A 19,110-nucleotide genomic window follows, 5' to 3' on the forward strand; every position below is an offset into this window, starting at 1 on the left:
TCTCACCAAGAGAAGTTGGTGCAATAAAAGGTATTACCTCACCCACCTTGTTTCTCTAATATCCTGGGACCGACACAGCGACAATACTGCATTGTTCACACATTGAAATTCTTTCAAAACATGTATCGCTGTAATGTAAACACTTCCTACACTGATGGAAGAGGTTTATCCCTCAGTGTAGGTAATCTACCTCCTCCGACAGGTGGTACCTAGGACACCTATCTGTGTCTACAGTGGGGGTTAGGTCTACCTGATTACATCACACAGGGTGTGACGTTTTTCACAGGCCCGGAGCAATATAGCTAGGTCAACCTAAATTTTAGGTGTAGACCAGGCCTTAGTCAGGTGGGTTAAGTAATGGAAAGATTGCACAGCTTCTCTCAATCTCTCTTTGGTTTTTCCCTAGTGTGGCTCCAGTTCATTGTTAATTATATGGTGCCAGACTTCTGCGGCAACTGTAACAGCTGCATCAGCAGCTTGTGATCTGCCTTGTCCCTCCGAAACCTCTTTCATACACTGTTGTGACTCTAGTGCCTCTCTGTCTAGCCCAGGTTGTGGTGTTTGGCTCAGCATCACCCTCCTGCTCAATGCAACCTGCTGATGGAGGGGGCTGGATGCAGATGGAGAGACAGCGACTTCCTGAGAGGACCACCAAGTATCACTGGGAAACTGTGGCATCCATCACCCTCCTCTTCTTCAGTCAACCAGCTGTAAGGCCGATGCGTGCTGGAGAAGAACTCTTGATCTCCCATGGTGCGCGTTAGGACTGCTTGCTGGTGCTGCTTTCTCAGCAAGGTTTAAGCAGGATGCTGACCCCACGGATGTCTGTCTGAGGGGTTTGCTCATTTCTCACTGTATTTTTATTGCCTGAGCACATGGCAGAGGCCTTTTTAGCATGTTTTCAGTTATAGAATCAACAGCAGTGAGTAGGAATGTGTTTTTTCCCCTCTATAGGATGCCAATCGCCATTATTGAGTCACTTCCCAGCTTCAGCCAGCCATCGTGCATGGATACCGGCGTTGGTTCTTTTAGTTGTTTTCCTCAAGTTCTTCACCTGCAGCATTGTAGTGAGTTCGGAGCTGCCTGGAGCCGAGTATCTGGGGCAGAGTGCTTGAGTGGTTTCTTTAAATTGATGCTTGTGTGCTACATTGAAAGTCGTCATTCAGAAAGTTGGAGCCTTTTATTTTATCAAGTTCAAGTCTTTTCTTTTCATAGACCACTTACATAACACAGGCCAGATCATTTCACCCAGTATTTCCCGGAATGCAGGGAATTGTTCCTTCCCTAGTAACGTGGACACTGTCATGTCTGATAACTTGTCGTTGAGCTAGAGATATCCAGTCTAATTCAAGACTGCATGTGGGGATGAACCCACCACTTCCCTCAATAACCTTGTTCCAAGTGGCTTCTGATCCTCACTGTTGGAGTTGTCCCTTATTTCCCAGTGGAATTTCTCTAACCTTTCCAGGGCCCAGCCTCAGATTGCTCTTAGATACGTTTTGGCTGAGGAGGACAAAGAAAGAGGGTCCCTGAAAGAAGCTGGTGCTGAAGAGCCGCTGGGAGGCCTGGAACAGAGGCTGAATTTACCACTGCAGATATGTTTTGATGACTGCATTGAAAATCTCACTTGCCGGGGTCATCAAACTAATCCATATTCTGCTTTCACTTCAGCAGAAAAATTCAGTCCAAGGCGCATTAGATCTTGAAGGAGCCAAAGAAACCATTTTTTAAGTTTTTTTTGAGATGAGCATGAATCCTTTCTGTCTTGCTACTGAATGGCTCCTGGCAGTGGTTAAAGCTTCATTCCTCTGAAGCACCTATTTTCATTGTTGCAGTCAATTATTCCATTGCTTGTTTTTGCCCACTTCCTTCAACCGTAGGCTTGGCCAAGATTTTAAAAAATGGGAGACTAAAGCTAGGCTTCAAACTCCATGTTTAGACACCTAGATAAGTGACCATGGGACCTGATGGATTTTCATCGCTTTTGGAAACCAGGCTGTTTCCTTAGTTTCTTAAATATGAATTTAGGAGCCTAATCCCGGGCATCCAGTTCTCTTAAATCTTTGCTCTTGAAGCAGATAAATTTGTGCATTGATTGGTAATTAGTAGACACTAATGGCCTGGTTTCAGTTGTGGTCACAGCATTCACCTTGATTGGAATTAGGGTGAAATCGCTCCCTAGTGACTTCAATGCTGAAGGCTAAAGCGTAAGACTATCCAGCCACTTTTGTGTAGAATCACGTTATCGGCTACCCTGCCCACTTTCCAGAACCTTCCGTATTCTACAAACTAAAATCCCTCTAGTGATTCACAACTCCACTTGCTCTCCTCTTCAGCATCCTATAGTTATTTAACATTTATTATTAATCATTCGTGTTACTGTACCATCTAGAGTCACCCCTTTGTGCTAGGTGCTGTATGGACACAGAACAATGTCACCACTGGCCACACCCCTCTCCAGTGACTCCACCCATCCCCTCCTCTCTCTAGGCTTGGGATAGCTGTAAAACTCACTTCTTGCTTCCGAGTAGATATGCCAAAAACCTTGCTATTCTCATCACTGCCCTGTTAACTCCTCAGAAGTTAGTTTTCATTCTCACCTTTCTATCCTCTAGTCCATCTCAGGCAGACAGGAATCCAATGAGGACTTTTTCCCGCTTTCTTTGTGGTGGGTTCCAGCCAGGATGCACATAGCAGAGCTGGGTGCCCTGGTGTAGTAGTTCTTGTTAGGGCTAATTGCCCTGAAACCCTGCAGGGGAAATGGTGAGCTTTCTCACATGTTCACTCATTTTTAGCATGAACACTGTGTATATGCATCCGAAGAAGTGGGCTGTAGTCCACGAAAGCTTATGCTCTAATAAATTTGTTAGTCTCTAAGGTGCCACAAGTACTCCTGTTCTTCTTTTTACTGTGTATTGGAAGGATTTAAATCGGTGTTTGTGTGGGAATATTCCAAGAGAGCTGACAGCCAGCAGGCCTCAGTTCTGATGCAGGGGACTAGGGTTTGACAGAGGAAACTATTCCTCTTTTGTAGACCTTGCTGTGTTGCAGAGTCCTTTGTGCCTTTAAGCCTCAGACCTAGCTCAAAGCACAGGCAGCATTGACTGGGGTATGTTCTAGAGCTGGCTCAGCACTTGACCTTCCCATTATAATTCTTGCTTCGCCATGCATTCATCAAATGGGAGGCAGTTGAGAGCTGAGGATCACCTTGAATGCCTCTGGCCAGCCTGAGAGCCTTATTCAGGGGCACTGGAAGGAGCCATGCCAATCCCTTCTGAATCAGAAGGTGTGTGTGGCGCGGGTAGGGTGACCATATGTCCCGATTTTATAGGGACAGTCCCGATTTTTGGGTCTTTTTCTTATATAGGCTCCTATTACCCCCCACCCATGTCCCGATTTTTCACACTTGCTGTCTGGTCACCCTAGTGGCGGGGGGAGGCTGACATGAAGCAGGGGTCTGTAAAATGGAGGGTGAGGCTTAATGTGTTAAAAGAACTTTGAGAGAGGAGTGTTTCTGGGTCCTTTGGCAGTGCACAAACCCCGCTTCCACAGAAAATCACTTGCAGAGCTATCTCCCATCACTATCGAGGTTGTGCGATTACTGGGATAGCATGTGGGACCGGGGTCTCTAGAGGGGCATGCTGAGGTCGCTCAATCAGGGCAAACCCCAAAGAATGGGGCAGATGATCCCCAAAACTGGTGGTTTATTTTTATAAATTGGATTCACCAAGCCAGTCACAAAACAACTTCTATAATACCGTGCTGGTTATCAAGACGCTAAAATACAGTCCCTTTAAGCAATCCAGCCTTTGGCTCCCACCCAGACAGCCAAGCCAAATATGGTGAGGATTACTTAAAAACTTATTCACCCTATATAAAGTTCTGCCAATCCCAAGAGATCGGGCTCATGACATGACCCACCCATTAATCAATATTTCAGATTTTACCCAAATACATGCTTACACCCAATTCTTATTAATTAAACTAAGATTTATTAAAAAGAAAAGAACGGCATTATTATGGTTATAAGATCATTTTACATACAAATATGAATAAAGTAGGGCTGTCAAGCAATTAAAAATTGCAATTAATCCTGCGATTAAAAAAATTAATCGTGATTAATTGCACTGTTAAATGGTATTCTGTTATTTAATAGTTTTGAATGTTTTCTACATTTTCAAATATATTGATTTCAGTTACAACACAATACAAAGTGTACAGTGCTCACGTTATATTTATTTTTTATTACAAATATTTGCACAGTACAAAACAAAAGAAATAGTATTTTTCAGTTCACCTAATACAAGTACAGTAGTGCAGTCCCTTTATCATGAAAGTTGAATTTAAGTGTAGAATTATGGACAAAAAACTGCATTCAAAAACAAAACAATGTAAAACTTTAGCGCCTACAAGTCCACTCAGTCCTACTTCTTGTTCAGCCAATCACCCAGACAAACAAGTTTGTTTACATTTGCAGGAGATAATGCTGCCTGCTTCTTGTTTACAATATCACCTGAACGTGAGAACAGGTATTCGTATGGCTTGCAAGATATTTGTGCCAAATGCACTAAAGATTCATATGTCCCTTCATGCTTCAACCACCATTCCGGAGGACATGTGTCCATGCTGATAAGGTTCTGCTCGATAACCCTCCAAAGCAGTGCGGATGGACACATGTTAATTTTCATCGCCTGAGTCAGATGCCACCAGCAGAAAGATTGATTTTCTTTTTCGGTGGTTTGGGTTCTGTAGTTTCCACATCGGAGAGTTACTCTTTTAAGACTTCTAAACGCATGCTCCACACCTCGTCCCTCTCAGGTTTTGGAAGGCACTTCAGATTCTAAAACCTTGGGTCGAGTGCTGTAGCTACCTTTAGAAATCTCACATTGGTACCTTTCGTGTTTTGTCAAATCTGCAGTGCAAGTGTTCTTAAAATGTGCTGGGTCATCATCCCAGACTGCCATAACATGAAATATGTGGCAGAATGCAGGTAAAACCGAGTAGGAGACATACAGTTCTCCCCTAAGGAGTTCAGTCACACATTTAATTCATTATTTTTTTAACGAGCATCATCAGTATGGAAGCACGAAGGGGCATATGAATGTTTAGCATAACTGTCACGTAAATACTTTGCAACGCCGGCTACAGAAGTGCCATATGAACGCCTGTTCTCACTTTCAGGTGACATTGTAAATAAGAAGCGGGCAGCATTATCTCCCGTAAATGTAAACAAACTTGTTTGTCTGAGCAACTGGCTGAACAAGAAGTAGGACTGAGTGGACTTGTAGGCTCTAAAGTTTTTACATTATTTTGGTTTTGAGTGCAGTTATATAACAAAAAAAAATCTATATTTCTAAGTTGCACTTTCATAATAAAGCAGGGATGGGCAAACTACGGCCCAGGGGCCACATCCCGCCCTTCAGACATTTTAATCTGGCCCTCAAGCTCCAGCTGGGGAGCAGGGTCTGGGGCTTTCCCTACTCCAGTTGGGGAGTGAGGTTGGGGGCTTGCCCCACTCCGTGTGTACCATGGCTCCGCGCGGCTCCCAGAAGCAGCAGCATGCCCCCCCTCCAGCTCCTACATGGAGGGGCAGCCAAGGGGCTCCGCACACTGCCCCTGCAGCTCCCATTGGCCAGGAACCATGGCCCATGGGAGCTGCAGGGGCGGCACCTGTGGACGGGGCAGCGTGTGGAGCTGCCTGGCTGTGCCTCCGTGCAGGAGGTAGAAGGGGGACATGCTGCTGCTTCTGGGAGCTGCTTGAGGTAAGCACCACCCGGAGACTGCACCCCCCGATTCCCTGCCCCAGCCCTGATTTCCCCCCTCCTTCCCTCCAAACCCATTGGTCCCAGCCTGGAGCACCCTCCTGCACTCCAAACCCTCATCCCCAGCCCCACCCCAGAGCCCACAGTCCCAGCTGGAGCTCTCACCCCCCTGCATCTCAACTCCCTGCCCAGCCCGGACCCCCATCCCACACACTCAACTCTTCATTTCTGGCCCCACCACAGAGCCCTTACCCCCTCCTGCACCCGAACCTCCAATTTCGTGAGGATTCATGGCCCGCCATACAATTTCCATACCCAGATGTGGCCCTCGGGCCAAAAAGTTTGCCCATCGCTGTGATAAAGAGATTGTACTATAGTACTTGTATGAGGTGAATTGAAAAATCCTATTTATTTTGGTTGCCATTTTTACAGTGCAAATATCTGTAATAAAAATAATATATAAAGTGAGCAATGTCAAGTTTGTATACTGTTGCAATTGAAATCAATATATTTAAAAATGTAGAAAAACATCAAAAATATTTACTACATTTCAATTGGTATTCTAATTGCGATTAATTTTTTCAGAGTTAATCACATGAGTTAACTGCGATTAATCGACAGCCCGAGAATAAAGTGCTAGGAAACTGACCCAAAAAGAGATGATGAGCTGCTGATTTGTAAAAATCCAGAATCAATTCCAAAGGTTATAGTCCCATAGTCAATCCATGGAAAGAATTTAAGTTCTTCCATGGGAAACAGCAGGGTAATTCAGAATGGACCTGGAGACCTCAGTCTTGCGACTTAAACTTCCCCTGACCAAGTTTAAGTGGAGCTGAGATGGTAAGGATCAGGCCCTAGAATTTTTATAGTTCTCTAGCAGGCTGGGATAGCCTCTTTGGCAGCGGATAATGCAGTAGGCGTTCCTTGAATGAAGAATAGGTAATGCACATCATTGCTTTGAAGTAACATCTCTATTTCCTAGGCGCACTGGTAACTAGCTGGATTCATTAGCATAAGATAATTAACCATTCTAGCAGTTCATAGACTACAAACTTCAAAGAGAAATATAGACAATGATATTATTACACCCAAGTTTCATCTAAATCAGTGGTTCTCAACTGGGGGTACATCAACTCATCTAGATATTTGCCTAGTTTTACAACAAGCACCAGTGAAGTCAGTACAAACTAAAATTTCATGCAGAAAATGACTTGATATGCTGCTCTATATATGATACACTGAAATGTAAGTACAATATTTATATTTCAATTGATTTATTTTATAATTATATGGTAAAAATGAGAGAGTCAGCAGTTTTTCAGTAAGAGTGTGCTGTGACACTTGTGTTTTTATGTCTGATTGTGGAAGCAAGTAGTTTTTAAGTGAGGTGAAACTTGGGGGTACGCAAGACAAATCAGACTCCTGAAAGGAGTACAGTAGCCTGGAAAAGTTGAGAGCCACTGATCTAAATGTTAATATTCTTTTTTTGATCTCTGAATCAATACAACATAGTAATAGACAGGAACAGAAGTTTAGCATCTACAAGCTAATCTGGTTACATAGTTAACATCTAACAAGATATAGGTAAACACAGACAAATATAATTAGTATCTTCTTCTAACAATAGAAGTTTGCATTTCAAAGCATTTAGTCTACTTTCACAGGGCTTTGATAGCTATCTACAAGGAATGGCCCTGATTATCATCTCTAATATGTCCATAAAGTTTGGTTTTTGGTCTCTTAGGCTGCTGGTTGCTTAACCCTCGCTGGCTCAGTGTCACAGCATGTAACACTCTAGAGAGCCTCAAGGGCAGAAACATCGTATCCCCAACTCTCCCAGGGACTGGCCACCCCAGTTGTCTCATTGTTTCCTCGTACTCTCCCACTGGTCGGTCTGTATCCATCTGTTGTCTCTTGTCTTATATTTACACAAGGAAAATTTGCCACTGGGGGGTGGGGGGTAGGACCTGTCTTTTTGCTCTCTCTCTACAGTACCCAGCACAATGGGGTTCAGGTCCAGGACTGGGGCTCCTGGGAGCTACAGTAATACTGGCAATAAATAACAATTAGCACTATTTGAAATCTTCCATTGCCTCATTGCAGGAAGTACTCCCTACCTCTAACCCATCTGCCCTCTGAGCCTCTGCAGTTCTATCTTGCACACCTTTCCCAGACCCTGGCTCCAATCTCCAGAGGGTCCTTGGTCCCCTGAATGTCACTTTTGTGGTGTGAAAGGTTTGTTTGCTACAAGTGGCTTCTGTCTCAGAAGCATTCGGAACAGCTTACTGCAAAATTTCTGCCTGAGGATCCAGCCCTGTCTTGCTAGATTGAGACTGTTCTTTTGGCTCAGGCTTTTCAACACTAGTTCTTCTCATGATGGTCGTGGTTTGGATTGTCATTCTCCTGCAGCAAAATTAGCCTCAGCCACCTTCTCCTTCCCCCGTTACCTCCTGGGCAGCTCATTGGCTACTCTCAAGGCTTTGCCCTTTTAAAGGGGTTTAAGCTCCAGCTAGGACCAAGTCTGGAGCAGGCTGTGTAGTCCAGCATCAGTGCTGTTATACTGCCCCCTGGAGGAGGGTGTGCATTTTCTATGCAGACGTGTCCCTTTCCCCCTAGTGCAGAGGGTGGGAGTGCGGAGTGGAGGGAGTGCCTCAGTCCTGATGGGCTGCAGAGCACTTCAGCTAGGGTGGTGTTATCCTTGTCGCGGGTCCTGTTGGGTGCTACAGGAGAGGAGGGAGGGAGGGAGAGTCTGAGCGATACTGTGGGGGCAGAGCACCCCAGGGCAGAATGCGCAGGAAAGCCAGATTCCAGCATGCACAAGAAAATGACATCCAGTGCTGTGTCTCGCTCCGAGAGCAACTGGGGTGATTTACTGACCTTTGAAGCATTACATAAGCTACAGCTTCTTTAAATTGTGAAGAATTGGGCCCATTTTTCATGCTTCACTGTGGTACTTAGCTGGTCTGAGAAACAAAACATAAATCCCCTTTGAGCTCACAGGGGATAGGCCTTTGCTCGGGTGGGATGGTGCTTGGGTGGTACTCACAGAACCACGGAGGGGCCTACCATGCTGAATTTTATTTTCTTGTTTCCCTTATGCTGCTTGTTAAAGAAACCCAACCTGAAAAGAGAGACCAAGGTGTTGCCTGGAAGTCACTTTAGCTTTTAGCTGATGGCTTAGTCCCCTCTGCGGAGAGTAGTTCTGAGCAGCCCAGGCAAACTTTGCAGTGGCATTTTGCATTTCAAAACACAAGGAACCAATTATGAAAACGGGTAGTGTTCTTTGACTGGCGCTAATTGGTTTTGCTGGCATTTTCGTCTTGTAATTAAAGCCATTTAAGCACTGTGCACTGGGCAGCATTTGTGTGCCATGCACACCATCCCGCCACCCCTCCTTCACGTATCATCTTCCTGATGTATTGTGCATTCCTGCATGGTCATGTCCCCTTCCAAGATGCTGTTAGGTCTCAAAATGTAATTGTAAACTGGGAATCCTCCTCGAGCGGGTGTGTTTCTAGTGGGTTCTTGGCCTGACACTATTTAACATTTTGATCAATGACCTGGAGGAAAACACAAGACCATCAAAGTTTGCAGATGTCACAAAAATTGGTGGAGTGGTAACTAATGAAGAGGACAGGTCACTGATACAGAGCGATGTGGATCGCTCGGTTAGCTGGGCTCAAGCAAACAAGATGTTTTAATATGGCGAAATGTAAATGTATATACACCTGGGAACACAGAATGTAGGCCATACTTACAGCACCGGGGATTCTAGCCTGAGAGGGAGTGACTCTGAAAAACATTTGAGGGTTGTGCTTTAGCCAAAAGGGCTAACGCAATCCTCAGATGCGTAAACGGGAATCATGAGTAAGAGCAGAGAGGTTATTTCATGTCTGTGTTTGGCACTGGTGTGACTGGAATCCTGTGTCCAGTTCAGATGTTCACAATTCAAGAAGGATGTTGACGTATTGGAGGGGATTCAGAGAAGAGCCACAAGAATGATTAAAGAATAGAAAACATATAGTGATAGACTCAAGGAGCTCCGTCTATTTAGTTTAACAAAGAGAAGGCTATAAGGGATGACTTGATTACAGTCTGTAAGTACCTGCATGGGGAACAAATATTTAATAGGCTCTATTATATGATATAACACAATCCAGGGGCTGGAAGCTGAAGCTAGACAAATTCAGACTGGAAATAAGGTGTAAATTTCTAACAGAGTTATAAACCATTGGAGCAACTTACTAAGGGTTGTGGTGGATTCTCCATCACTGACAAGATGGGAGGTTTTTCTAACAGATCTGCTCTAGGAATAATTTGGGGGCAGGTCTCTGGCCTGTGCTATACAGGAGGTCAGACTAGATGATCACAATGGACATTCCTGGCCTTAGAATCTCTGAATCTTTGCCCATTCTCCATCCACTAGGGTACGTTTTGGAGGCTGCACAGCGGGATTCTGCATCCGTTTGGCAATACAGAGCTGTACTGACAAACCAGCACCTGCATCCCAACCCACTGCCCTGAGCCCCCTGCCGCACCCCGCACTCCTCTTGCACCCCAACCCCCTGCCCTGAGCCCCCTGCCGCACCCTGCACCCCTCTTGCACTCCAACCCCCTGCCATACCCTGCACCCTGACCCCACTGTACCACTCACCCCTCCTGCACCCCACACCCCAACTCCCTGCCTGAGCCCCTGCCACACCCCACACCCCTCCTGCACCCCCTGGGGGCAGGGAGGGGGCAGAGTTGGGGTGGGGATTTCGGGGAAGGGGTTGGAATGGGGGCAGGGAAGGGGTGGGAAGAGGCGGGGCAGGGGTGGGGCCTCATGGAAGGGGCGGAATGGGGGGGGGCTGAGAGCGGCGGGGGGGGAGGTGTCAGTAATGCGGCCCTCAGGCCAATGAACTAGTCCTCATATGGCCCTCATGGTCATTTGCGTTTAAGACCCCTGGGCTAGAAGCTTAAATGTGAAACTGTAGCAATGCCTGTAGCTGTTCTGGTGTGTCTCTTCTCTCTCCGCCCCCCAAGTACAGTAACGGTATTAGATTCTTGCCAGCACTAGTATTTTCTAGGAAATGTTAGTTGGAAAACGCTGATTCATCAAAACTGAAACTGTTTGCGGGAGCTATTTTCTTTAATAATTAAAAAAAAAAAACTCCTCACCAATCTTTCCGCAGACATTTTTGAAATGGTCAAAATTGCCCATTTCAGCACTTTTGAGACAAAAAAAATCAATTTGTTTGGTTCAAAATTACTTTGTTTTGAAATTTAAACTAATGATAGTAAAAAAAAAAAAAAAAAAATTGTTTTTAACTGAAAGGTTGGGGTCGGAATCCGATGTTTGGATTGACCCTAGCGGAAATGTTTTTTGGATTGTTGATTTGTGAAAATTTTAGAGATTTAAAGTTTTCATCCCTCCTTGGGACAGGAAAAATATTCAGAATCTTGAAAATTTTCCTGGGATGGGAAAACTATTTCCCACTCAGCTCCAATAACGGCATACAGCTCCTTGGAAACCTGCCTCATTACTGATCTGTTCTTTTTCCTTCTCCAGGTTGGGATAAACATTCGTATGGTTACCACGGTGACGATGGGCATTCCTTCTGTTCTTCTGGGACAGGGCAGCCCTATGGCCCCACCTTCACTACTGGAGATGTGATTGGCTGCTGCGTCAACCTCATCAACAACACCTGCTTCTACACAAAGAATGGCCACAGCTTAGGTAGGCAAAGGAGGGTGTCCTGAGGATGGGCCACCCTAGCCTACAATCACTTAGGACTCTAAAACTCTGTCACATATGATGTAACTCAGATCTGCAATTGAGAGGAAGGCTTTAGAGAGAAATAAGAACACACAGTGGCCAGCAGGAGCTGTGAGATTCCCCAAAGCCATAAACGTTGCCAGTGCAAGTAACTGTTTCTGTGACTGCAGCTGCCACATGTGCTTAACTAAATTACAGACTTGTCCCCAGGCCCTTCAGCTGCTGTCCCTCCCTGTGCCCCTGCCCAGCCCTAGGTGAGATAGGTAGGGAATTTAGAGTTTGGGCAGCAGGGAAATGTAATCACAGAAAGTTTGGTTTGTATATTACCCAACAAACTACAAAACCATCACCAGTGAGTCACAAAGCCCTTTGTTTTTAAAGGGACTTCTGTCTTTGTGAGTCTCACTCCATGGACTAAAACTCCTAGAGTTCTATGCATTTGCAAAACATTACAAATTCTACTTTAACATTGTCTTGGTTGTGGAATGATCCAAAATACCCTTTTAGTTGACTCCTTACGTTCCCGCTAAGGACGTTCAGGTTTTGCCCCACTGAATGTCATGTTGGCAGCTTCCAGGAGTTCAGAGTTGCACCCAATGTGTATAAGATGGCACAGGTTACAGCCACCTTCATCCTGAATATGCTGCCCATAGAGACAACAGGCCCATCATGCAATCCTGCAGCTTGATCAGATGAGCTCTCCCCCTTCCACAGTAAGTGTGATTCCCTGTCATTTGATTTGTCAGAGGAAAGTGTTTAGCTTACTTCAGTGAATTCCTCTAACCTTCTGAACTGTAACACATTTGATTTGGCTGGGGACAAACACTCCCTGTTTCCTTTGCTTCTCTCATAGCTGTGTTGATCCTAGTTTCCTTCAAGCTAAAGAGGCTGGTGCAAAAAACCCCAAATAAACCCCTGCCAGGACAAAAGTTGTACAGAGTGAGCAATTGGGTAAAAGGAGGGGGAAGATGGTAAAGGAGGAGTGCAGGACCGATGTGGTGTTCAGGCAAGCATGGTTGCTGCATTGCGGGTACATCCGAGTCATGATCCTGCAGGTGGATTTTGTGTCACAGCCCTGAGGCTGTTACGCAGCAGAGCCTGAGGGATGTCGAACTCATGGGAACTGGATTTTTATTGGAAAACGGCAAGCATTCAGGTCAGGTGCAGAGCCCAAGTTGGGCTAGAATTTGTAGTCAGTATTTCTGATTGGAGTTGAGGGAGGGTTTCAAGGCTGATTCCCCACTCTGGCACTTTGAGTGCAGAAGGTGGGGGCCCGCAAGGTTTCTAAAAATTAATACTGGCCACTCCAGGCTTGTATTAAACTCCCAAGGTTACAGCTTTTCTCTGACTTTGGATGGGTAGATGCTGCCACCACCCAAGTGCAAGCCACCCCCCCCCCCTTTTGAGAACCCAGGAAGGAGCACTTGGGAATTCCTTCCTGTGGGGTACCCTCAAGCCCTTTCACCCTCACCCCCGGGGAAGAGCTGGGAAAGAAAATAAAGGAAATCAGCTGTTGCCACCAGCTAATTAAACAACATATGCACAAACCTCTTAGGACACAAAAACCCAATCCTGTTCTTAAAAATGGTAAGTTTTATTAAAGAACAAAAAGAAAGAAAATATACCCCTACCCCAATATAACACGAATTCGGATATAACGCGGTAAAGCAGCGCTCCATGGGGGCGGGGCTGCGCACTTCAGCGGATCAAAGCAAGTTCAATATAACGCGGTTTCACCTATAACGCGGTAAGATTTTTGGGCTCCCGAGGACAGTGTTATATCGAGGTAGAGGTGTACATCTGGAATGTAGGCTATTGCTAATTTTTAAAAAGAGCAAATGTAATAATTAAGCATCAAGAATGGTTTTCTTGAGGTCCAGCTTAAAGGTTATAAGCAAAACAAAAGCACCTGGGGTTAGCACAGAGGAGTCCACAAGCCATAAAGAGATAAACCTAATCACGTCTTCCTAGACCTTCCCTGATCTACTTACATATCTGAGGTTTCAGATAAGTATTTTCAAGGTATGATTTCATGATTTTTTCATACCTGGTTTAAAGCTTCTTACAGCATTGCTGCTCTGTGTCTCCTTTTTCTGGAGAACAACAGACAGAGTTTTTTCCCAATTTTAAAAAGTTCTAGCCTTTCCATTGGCTCTTTTGGTCAGGTGCCATTCCCTTCCTTTTACCTGTGGGCTTTTTAAACCCTTTACAGGTAAAACAAGTAGAGAACAGCTACTAACAGGGATTTTGTAGCTAACTGGCTGGCTGGGTGTCCATAAAAAGGAGTCCCCTCCCCCCTTCATTTATCATAGAGGGTTTGATGGGAAATGTGGCCCGGTCACAGGCCTTTTTGTGTGGAAACCCGGGTGCATTGCTAGTGTTAGCCTTTCACTGTCCACTCACTTTGCCATCCTTCTCTGGGGGGCAGCAATCCAGAGCCATTTTCCTCGGGCCAAGGGGAAGAATCTGTTTAAAACTTGCCCTGTGGCATTCAGAGATGGCAGTTGGAGCCATTGCATTCGGGCCACTGCAGCCCCGGCTACGGCGGAGATGGTGTGTTTGAGTGGCTCTCTGGGGATTTTGTTCTGGCTTGTTTTTGCCTTGAAGCTCTTTGCCAACCTGACCAGCTGTGATGCCACACAAATGATGTTTTATATTTAAAAATGATGTGTGCCATAAGTAGGGCTTCTGGCGTTTGTGGTAGCTCATTCAAAATGATCCCAGCTTAAGCCTCCCCATTCTTTTGTTGTGGATTCCTGTCCGGCAAGAGTTCTTCTCTCAGCAGACTAGAGAGTTCTGTGGTCTGGGTCATCAGCATCACTGCCTGCCGTTTTAGGAGACGGGTCAGGCTGATCCGGGGCGGCCTACTGCTGAGCCAGTGGAATACGGTGGCATCGTGAATGTGACTTGAGTGCAGGAGTGAGCAGTGCGTGGGAAAGGCTGCAGCTGTGACTACTGACTGTCCCTTCTCTGGGCTCACGCAGAGGAGGAATATGGGATGTATAGAGGAGGTAAGCAAAAGGATGCTTGGCGCAGTGGTGGATTAGCAGAAACCCTGGCTAAAGGCAGAAGAGAATAGTAGCAGCTGCTACCTCTCCCTTCACAAAGGCTGGCAGAACATGTGATGTTTCTCTGGGAAAATGGAACAGAAGTCTCACCCAGAAAGGCTAATGGTGACTGGTGTCTACCTGTTGCTGTTTGAGAAGGAATCACAAGGTCAAGAGGAGAAGCATCCATTAGTCAGTGCTTTGAGCTGGGGAAAACACATTTCACAGCACCAAGTGATCACAAGCGCAAGCAGCCTATCAACCGTGGCAAAGCTCTTCACTGGAGATGGGCAGCGTGACTGTGACAGGAAGGTGTGGAACATGCATTTCTGCACGGAGCGGATGCTAGAGGAAAACAAGAGCACCTTCAGCAGGCCAGGGACAGCTAAGCCCCTGGGGATGCATCCTAATGAAGTCTAAACATTGCTTGTCTCTTATCTGAATGATGGACTGAGAATCCAGGATCTGTGTTGTGTGCGCTGGAGACTGACCCAGAAAGGGAGTAGTGCGCTGCTTCTTGGCACACACTGAAGCTGTAGGTCCCTTCTCTAGTGAACAGGAATATCGCAGCTCTCCCAGGTGGGCTCATAAATGTTCCAGGGAATAGCCAGCTACAATTCTGTTCCCACCCAAGAGTGTCTTGGTACCTGTTTGTGCTGATAATACAGTCTGAAGGCCCCTGACGCTCAGCCTGTTTTGGATGCTGCTTGTATCTAACTGAAATATTGTAATTTCACTCTATACCTAGAAGGCAGGATCTTCCTTTATGCTGGTAATTATATAGTACTGCTGTAAGAAAGGAGGCAGGTACCTGTGATGAAGGTATAGGACTGGAACTCAAAAGCCCTAGGTTCTGTTCCCAGCCCTGCATTGCTCTGTGACTTTAGGCAAGTCACTGGGGTAACCTCTCTGAGCATTGGTTTCCCCAGCAGAAAAATGGGGCTATTATAGCACTTACCCAGTGTAAGACAAGACACAAAAGATGGATGAGCCAGGCAGGCTGAGACTGGGTAACAATATGATTAGTGCAATTTTTAGCTGATCAGGAGCAGTAATCGCAGCTTGCTGCCTGTCTAGCAGTTACCAGAGTGCAGTTTTTGGTCTGCACTGCAGAAGAGGAGAGTTACAAGGAGGGATTTGAAGAGGATTAGGGAGATGGCTTCCTAGATTGACCAGCAGCTTTTCTCGCTGATGTGGGGCGATTTGGGGACATGAGTCGATTGAGAACAGCATCGTTGGCAGAGCGAAGGCAGGAGTCAGCCTTGTGATAAAGGAGACGATTGGATAGGTAGAGAGGACAAAACATGAAGGGTAAAAGCAAGCAAGAGAAGTGTATGTTTGGGGTGGAGGGACTTGGAGAAGGGGGACAGAGCCACAAGCTGGGAGGAGAACAATTGATGGTCACAGATGGATTGAGATCTTCTGGGAAGGCCCTAGCAAAGGGATAGTATTCCTGCCAGACAGGTGGGCCTGGCAGTCCAGTGCTCTGCCTACTTCTTCCCTTTTGCACCTTCCTGTAAGTTTAAACTCATTCTTTCCTTTTCGTTGAAGCTCTCTCTCGGCAGCCTTCCTTGGTCTTCCATGCTTTCTATACCCTTTCATTGTGACCTTTCTGTCAGGAATGACTTAGGAGCTAATGTCTCAGCACCATCTTAGGGGAAGAGATACATGTCACTAATTCTGGACGTTCCAGTTGGTACTAGAAAATGTACAGTTGGGGACCTCAAGTGGGAACTGTTTTGCATTGTCATTTCAAGGCCTGGGAGAAACAGTTTTTACATCTCAACAGTGACTCCTTCCAGCTGCTGAAGGAGCAGCATTGACTCTTTCCAAAAGGAAGGTGACAGCTACACGTGGTCCAGAGCTGGCAGGTGTTAATCAGGAGAGGTGGGGATATGAGGGGAATGAACGAACATCAGGGCTTCAACCAGGAGGAAGAGTTTATTTTCTGCAGAGGTGGCAAGAAGATACGGCTACATTATAAACCTTTGTATGTAACAGAAGTGGCCAAATGGAACAGTACGCTCAAGGCGTTCTGGAGGAGTGTTTCAGTTCTTTGACTCTCTAATGGGGTGCTCAGGTCCCAGCTGGACAGATCACTGGGATTATGAAAATAGCACGTCCTCCTCCCTGAGAGTTCTAGCCGAAGACGCTTCCTCCAGTCTGTCTGATTTACAATGCCGATACTCGGGGAAAGCACACATTCTCGGGTGGAGAAATGTCATCTCTGCACAGCTCCTGGAATGGCTAACGTAAGGTCAGGGCATGGAGAGGAGCACAGCAGCAAATGGAACTGGACAGGATGCAAACAGTCTGCTTGTTTTGCCAGTTAACAGCAAAAGCTGTTTCACTGGCTTGATGCTGTTTGCCAGATGCAGTGTGACAGGCAGACAGGAGGGATTGTACTCTCAGCATGTTATGCAGATGAGGCATAGAACTAATGATCATTAATATTAATGGACCTTATTCCAAGGCCTTCCCTGTGAATGCTCCAACCTGAAGACATTGGCTGTGAGAGACCTTTCCCTCTCTCCTCCCCCCTCTCTCTCCCCGAGTAACACACTGAAATTGCCATGGACCAGATCACCCTCCCACCCTCTGGCTTCACTCAGGTTTGGCAGGTTAGCGAACATACTTCACAGGCCACTTCTGGAGAACTGTGGCAATAGGATGAAAAGAGCCCACTCTTCAAACCAAGTCTTGGCAATTGGACTGCATCAAATTGGTGGAGACGCATCAAACCCGGCTGAGTTTTGTTCCTGCCCAGTGGCTTTGCCCAAGTAGTCTGATAGAATGGCAGCTGTTTGGCTCAGCCCAGCGACGGCTCACGGGCAAGTCTTTAGTTATCATTAGCATTCGGAGCCTGCTCTCTGAAGGGTCCCTCTTGGCAGAGTGTGGTGTGTCCTGTGCTGCTTCCACTGGCACTCCCTCCAGGTCATCACTGGCAGTGAGATCGCCACCTGCCTGGAAGCCAAAGGAATTTGCTAACACCTTTCCCAAGTAGAAAGCTAGCACTGTGTCATGGGAGCAGTGATTTGGGGTGTCCTGTGTGAATTGAGGAGGGACCCGCAGGGTTGAGGAGGGACCCCCAGGGTCGAGGAGAGCAGGCTTACATAGATTTGAAGGCCCTTGGTTAGGGAGCATTTTTTTGTTCTGTCTGCACAGCACCTAGTGTTCTGATCCAGGACTGGGGATCTTAGACACTACGGTAATACAAATCATGATTACTATTCATAATAATAATTGGCTATTCAGACATGAGCAGAAAGGCAGGACGTAGCTATTAAGGGGTGAAGGCAGCTGTCTGAGGTCCATGTCACTTAAACCCTTCGCTGTGTGTACGTGAAGTTGTGGATTAGTCTCTGTAACAAAGGTGTCTAGAGGCAACTGTGGCGAAAGCCTCTAACTGAGGCAGAAGCCATGGTCACTTTTGGCTGAAGGGGAGGGGAGGACTTGGCTTGGAGATCTCCTGATTACTGTGTGCATGGCTTGTATGGAGCTGGGGAAAGGGGAAGGGTCTTTGAGTAAAATTATGGATGAAATCTGTTTATACTGGTACAAGGGGGTTAGTTGGAACTGTGCTCATCTTGATTTCCTTCCCACAGAAGTAGCTATTTCTCATGGACAATGTCACTGTCAGATTGCCATGTGCTTTCCCATTTCAACTAACAGTGCATTGGCCGCAAGATCAGACCAGCTCCCAAAAGGGCTTATTGGGGGCAGGAATGGGCAGATGCAGTTTGACATTTTAATGAAAGGGTTAATTTTTATTTTTAACAAACTTTTTAATACAAAGATGTCATGTTGTAATGACATTGAGGCTCGGGCCAAGTAACCGTGACCAGCTTGAGCGGCCAGGCTGCCTTCTGGAGCAATGGGGGAAGGTAAGGACAATGCATCAGCCTTCACGTGCCTTGGCTGGCTTGTTCAGTTTGCTTCACTGCTGCCTGTACACGTGGCAGCAGCTGCTGTTGTGTGTACAGCTAGGAACCCTTCTGTCCTGAGATGCACCTTGCAGTGACACCGTTTCTCAGATGCCTGAAGGAGCATCTGTACCACAAGGGAGAAGCATCCTCATGCGCTAACCACTTCCCATGTGGCTAAGTGCACAGGAGGATGTTCCAGGGCTGTTAGCAAAGAACACTTTTGTCATAGCCCTTAATTGTTTTCCTGAGTAGTTTTTGCTGCTCTTTCAAAGGCTGCTGGGAGGCATCCATTCCAGCCCAGGCTGCTGTCTGAGCTTGCAGGACAATCTGATGGGATTGTCTGTCCTCTTCTAGGAAAGAGTTCTTAAGGAATTTGCTTGATCTCACATGGATCCAGGAGTGGCCTCCGAGCCTTAGCCCTGCGTTTTTTCTACATGTTTCACTTAGCATTCTCCGCAGTGTGATATGTATAGAAATGTGTGGCAGAAAGCTCTCATCAGCTTTCCTTCCAGCATCTCGGCTGGATGTTTCCTAGCTAGCTAATGCTCCTTCTTGAATGTGGACGGGTGTGTCTACATTGTATAGCTAGCTAGCATCTCTGATGCGTGGAAGCTCAT

General features: G+C 46.2%; 1 protein-coding gene across 3 annotated transcripts in view; it reads left to right on the forward strand.

Moving 5' to 3' along the window:
• RANBP10 (RAN binding protein 10) overlaps positions 1-19,110 on the forward strand; it is a 137,874-nt gene that overhangs the window by 85,648 nt on the left and 33,116 nt on the right. For all 3 annotated transcript variants that reach the window (XM_054048893.1, XM_054048892.1, XM_054048894.1), the window contains exon 4: positions 11,314-11,481. In XM_054048893.1, coding sequence (XP_053904868.1) covers positions 11,314-11,481 — 168 coding nt within the window. The remainder of the gene's footprint in view (positions 1-11,313; positions 11,482-19,110) is intronic.

Source organism: Malaclemys terrapin, chromosome 14 (assembly GCF_027887155.1).
Source record: "Malaclemys terrapin pileata isolate rMalTer1 chromosome 14, rMalTer1.hap1, whole genome shotgun sequence".
Lineage (NCBI taxonomy): Eukaryota > Metazoa > Chordata > Testudines > Emydidae > Malaclemys > Malaclemys terrapin.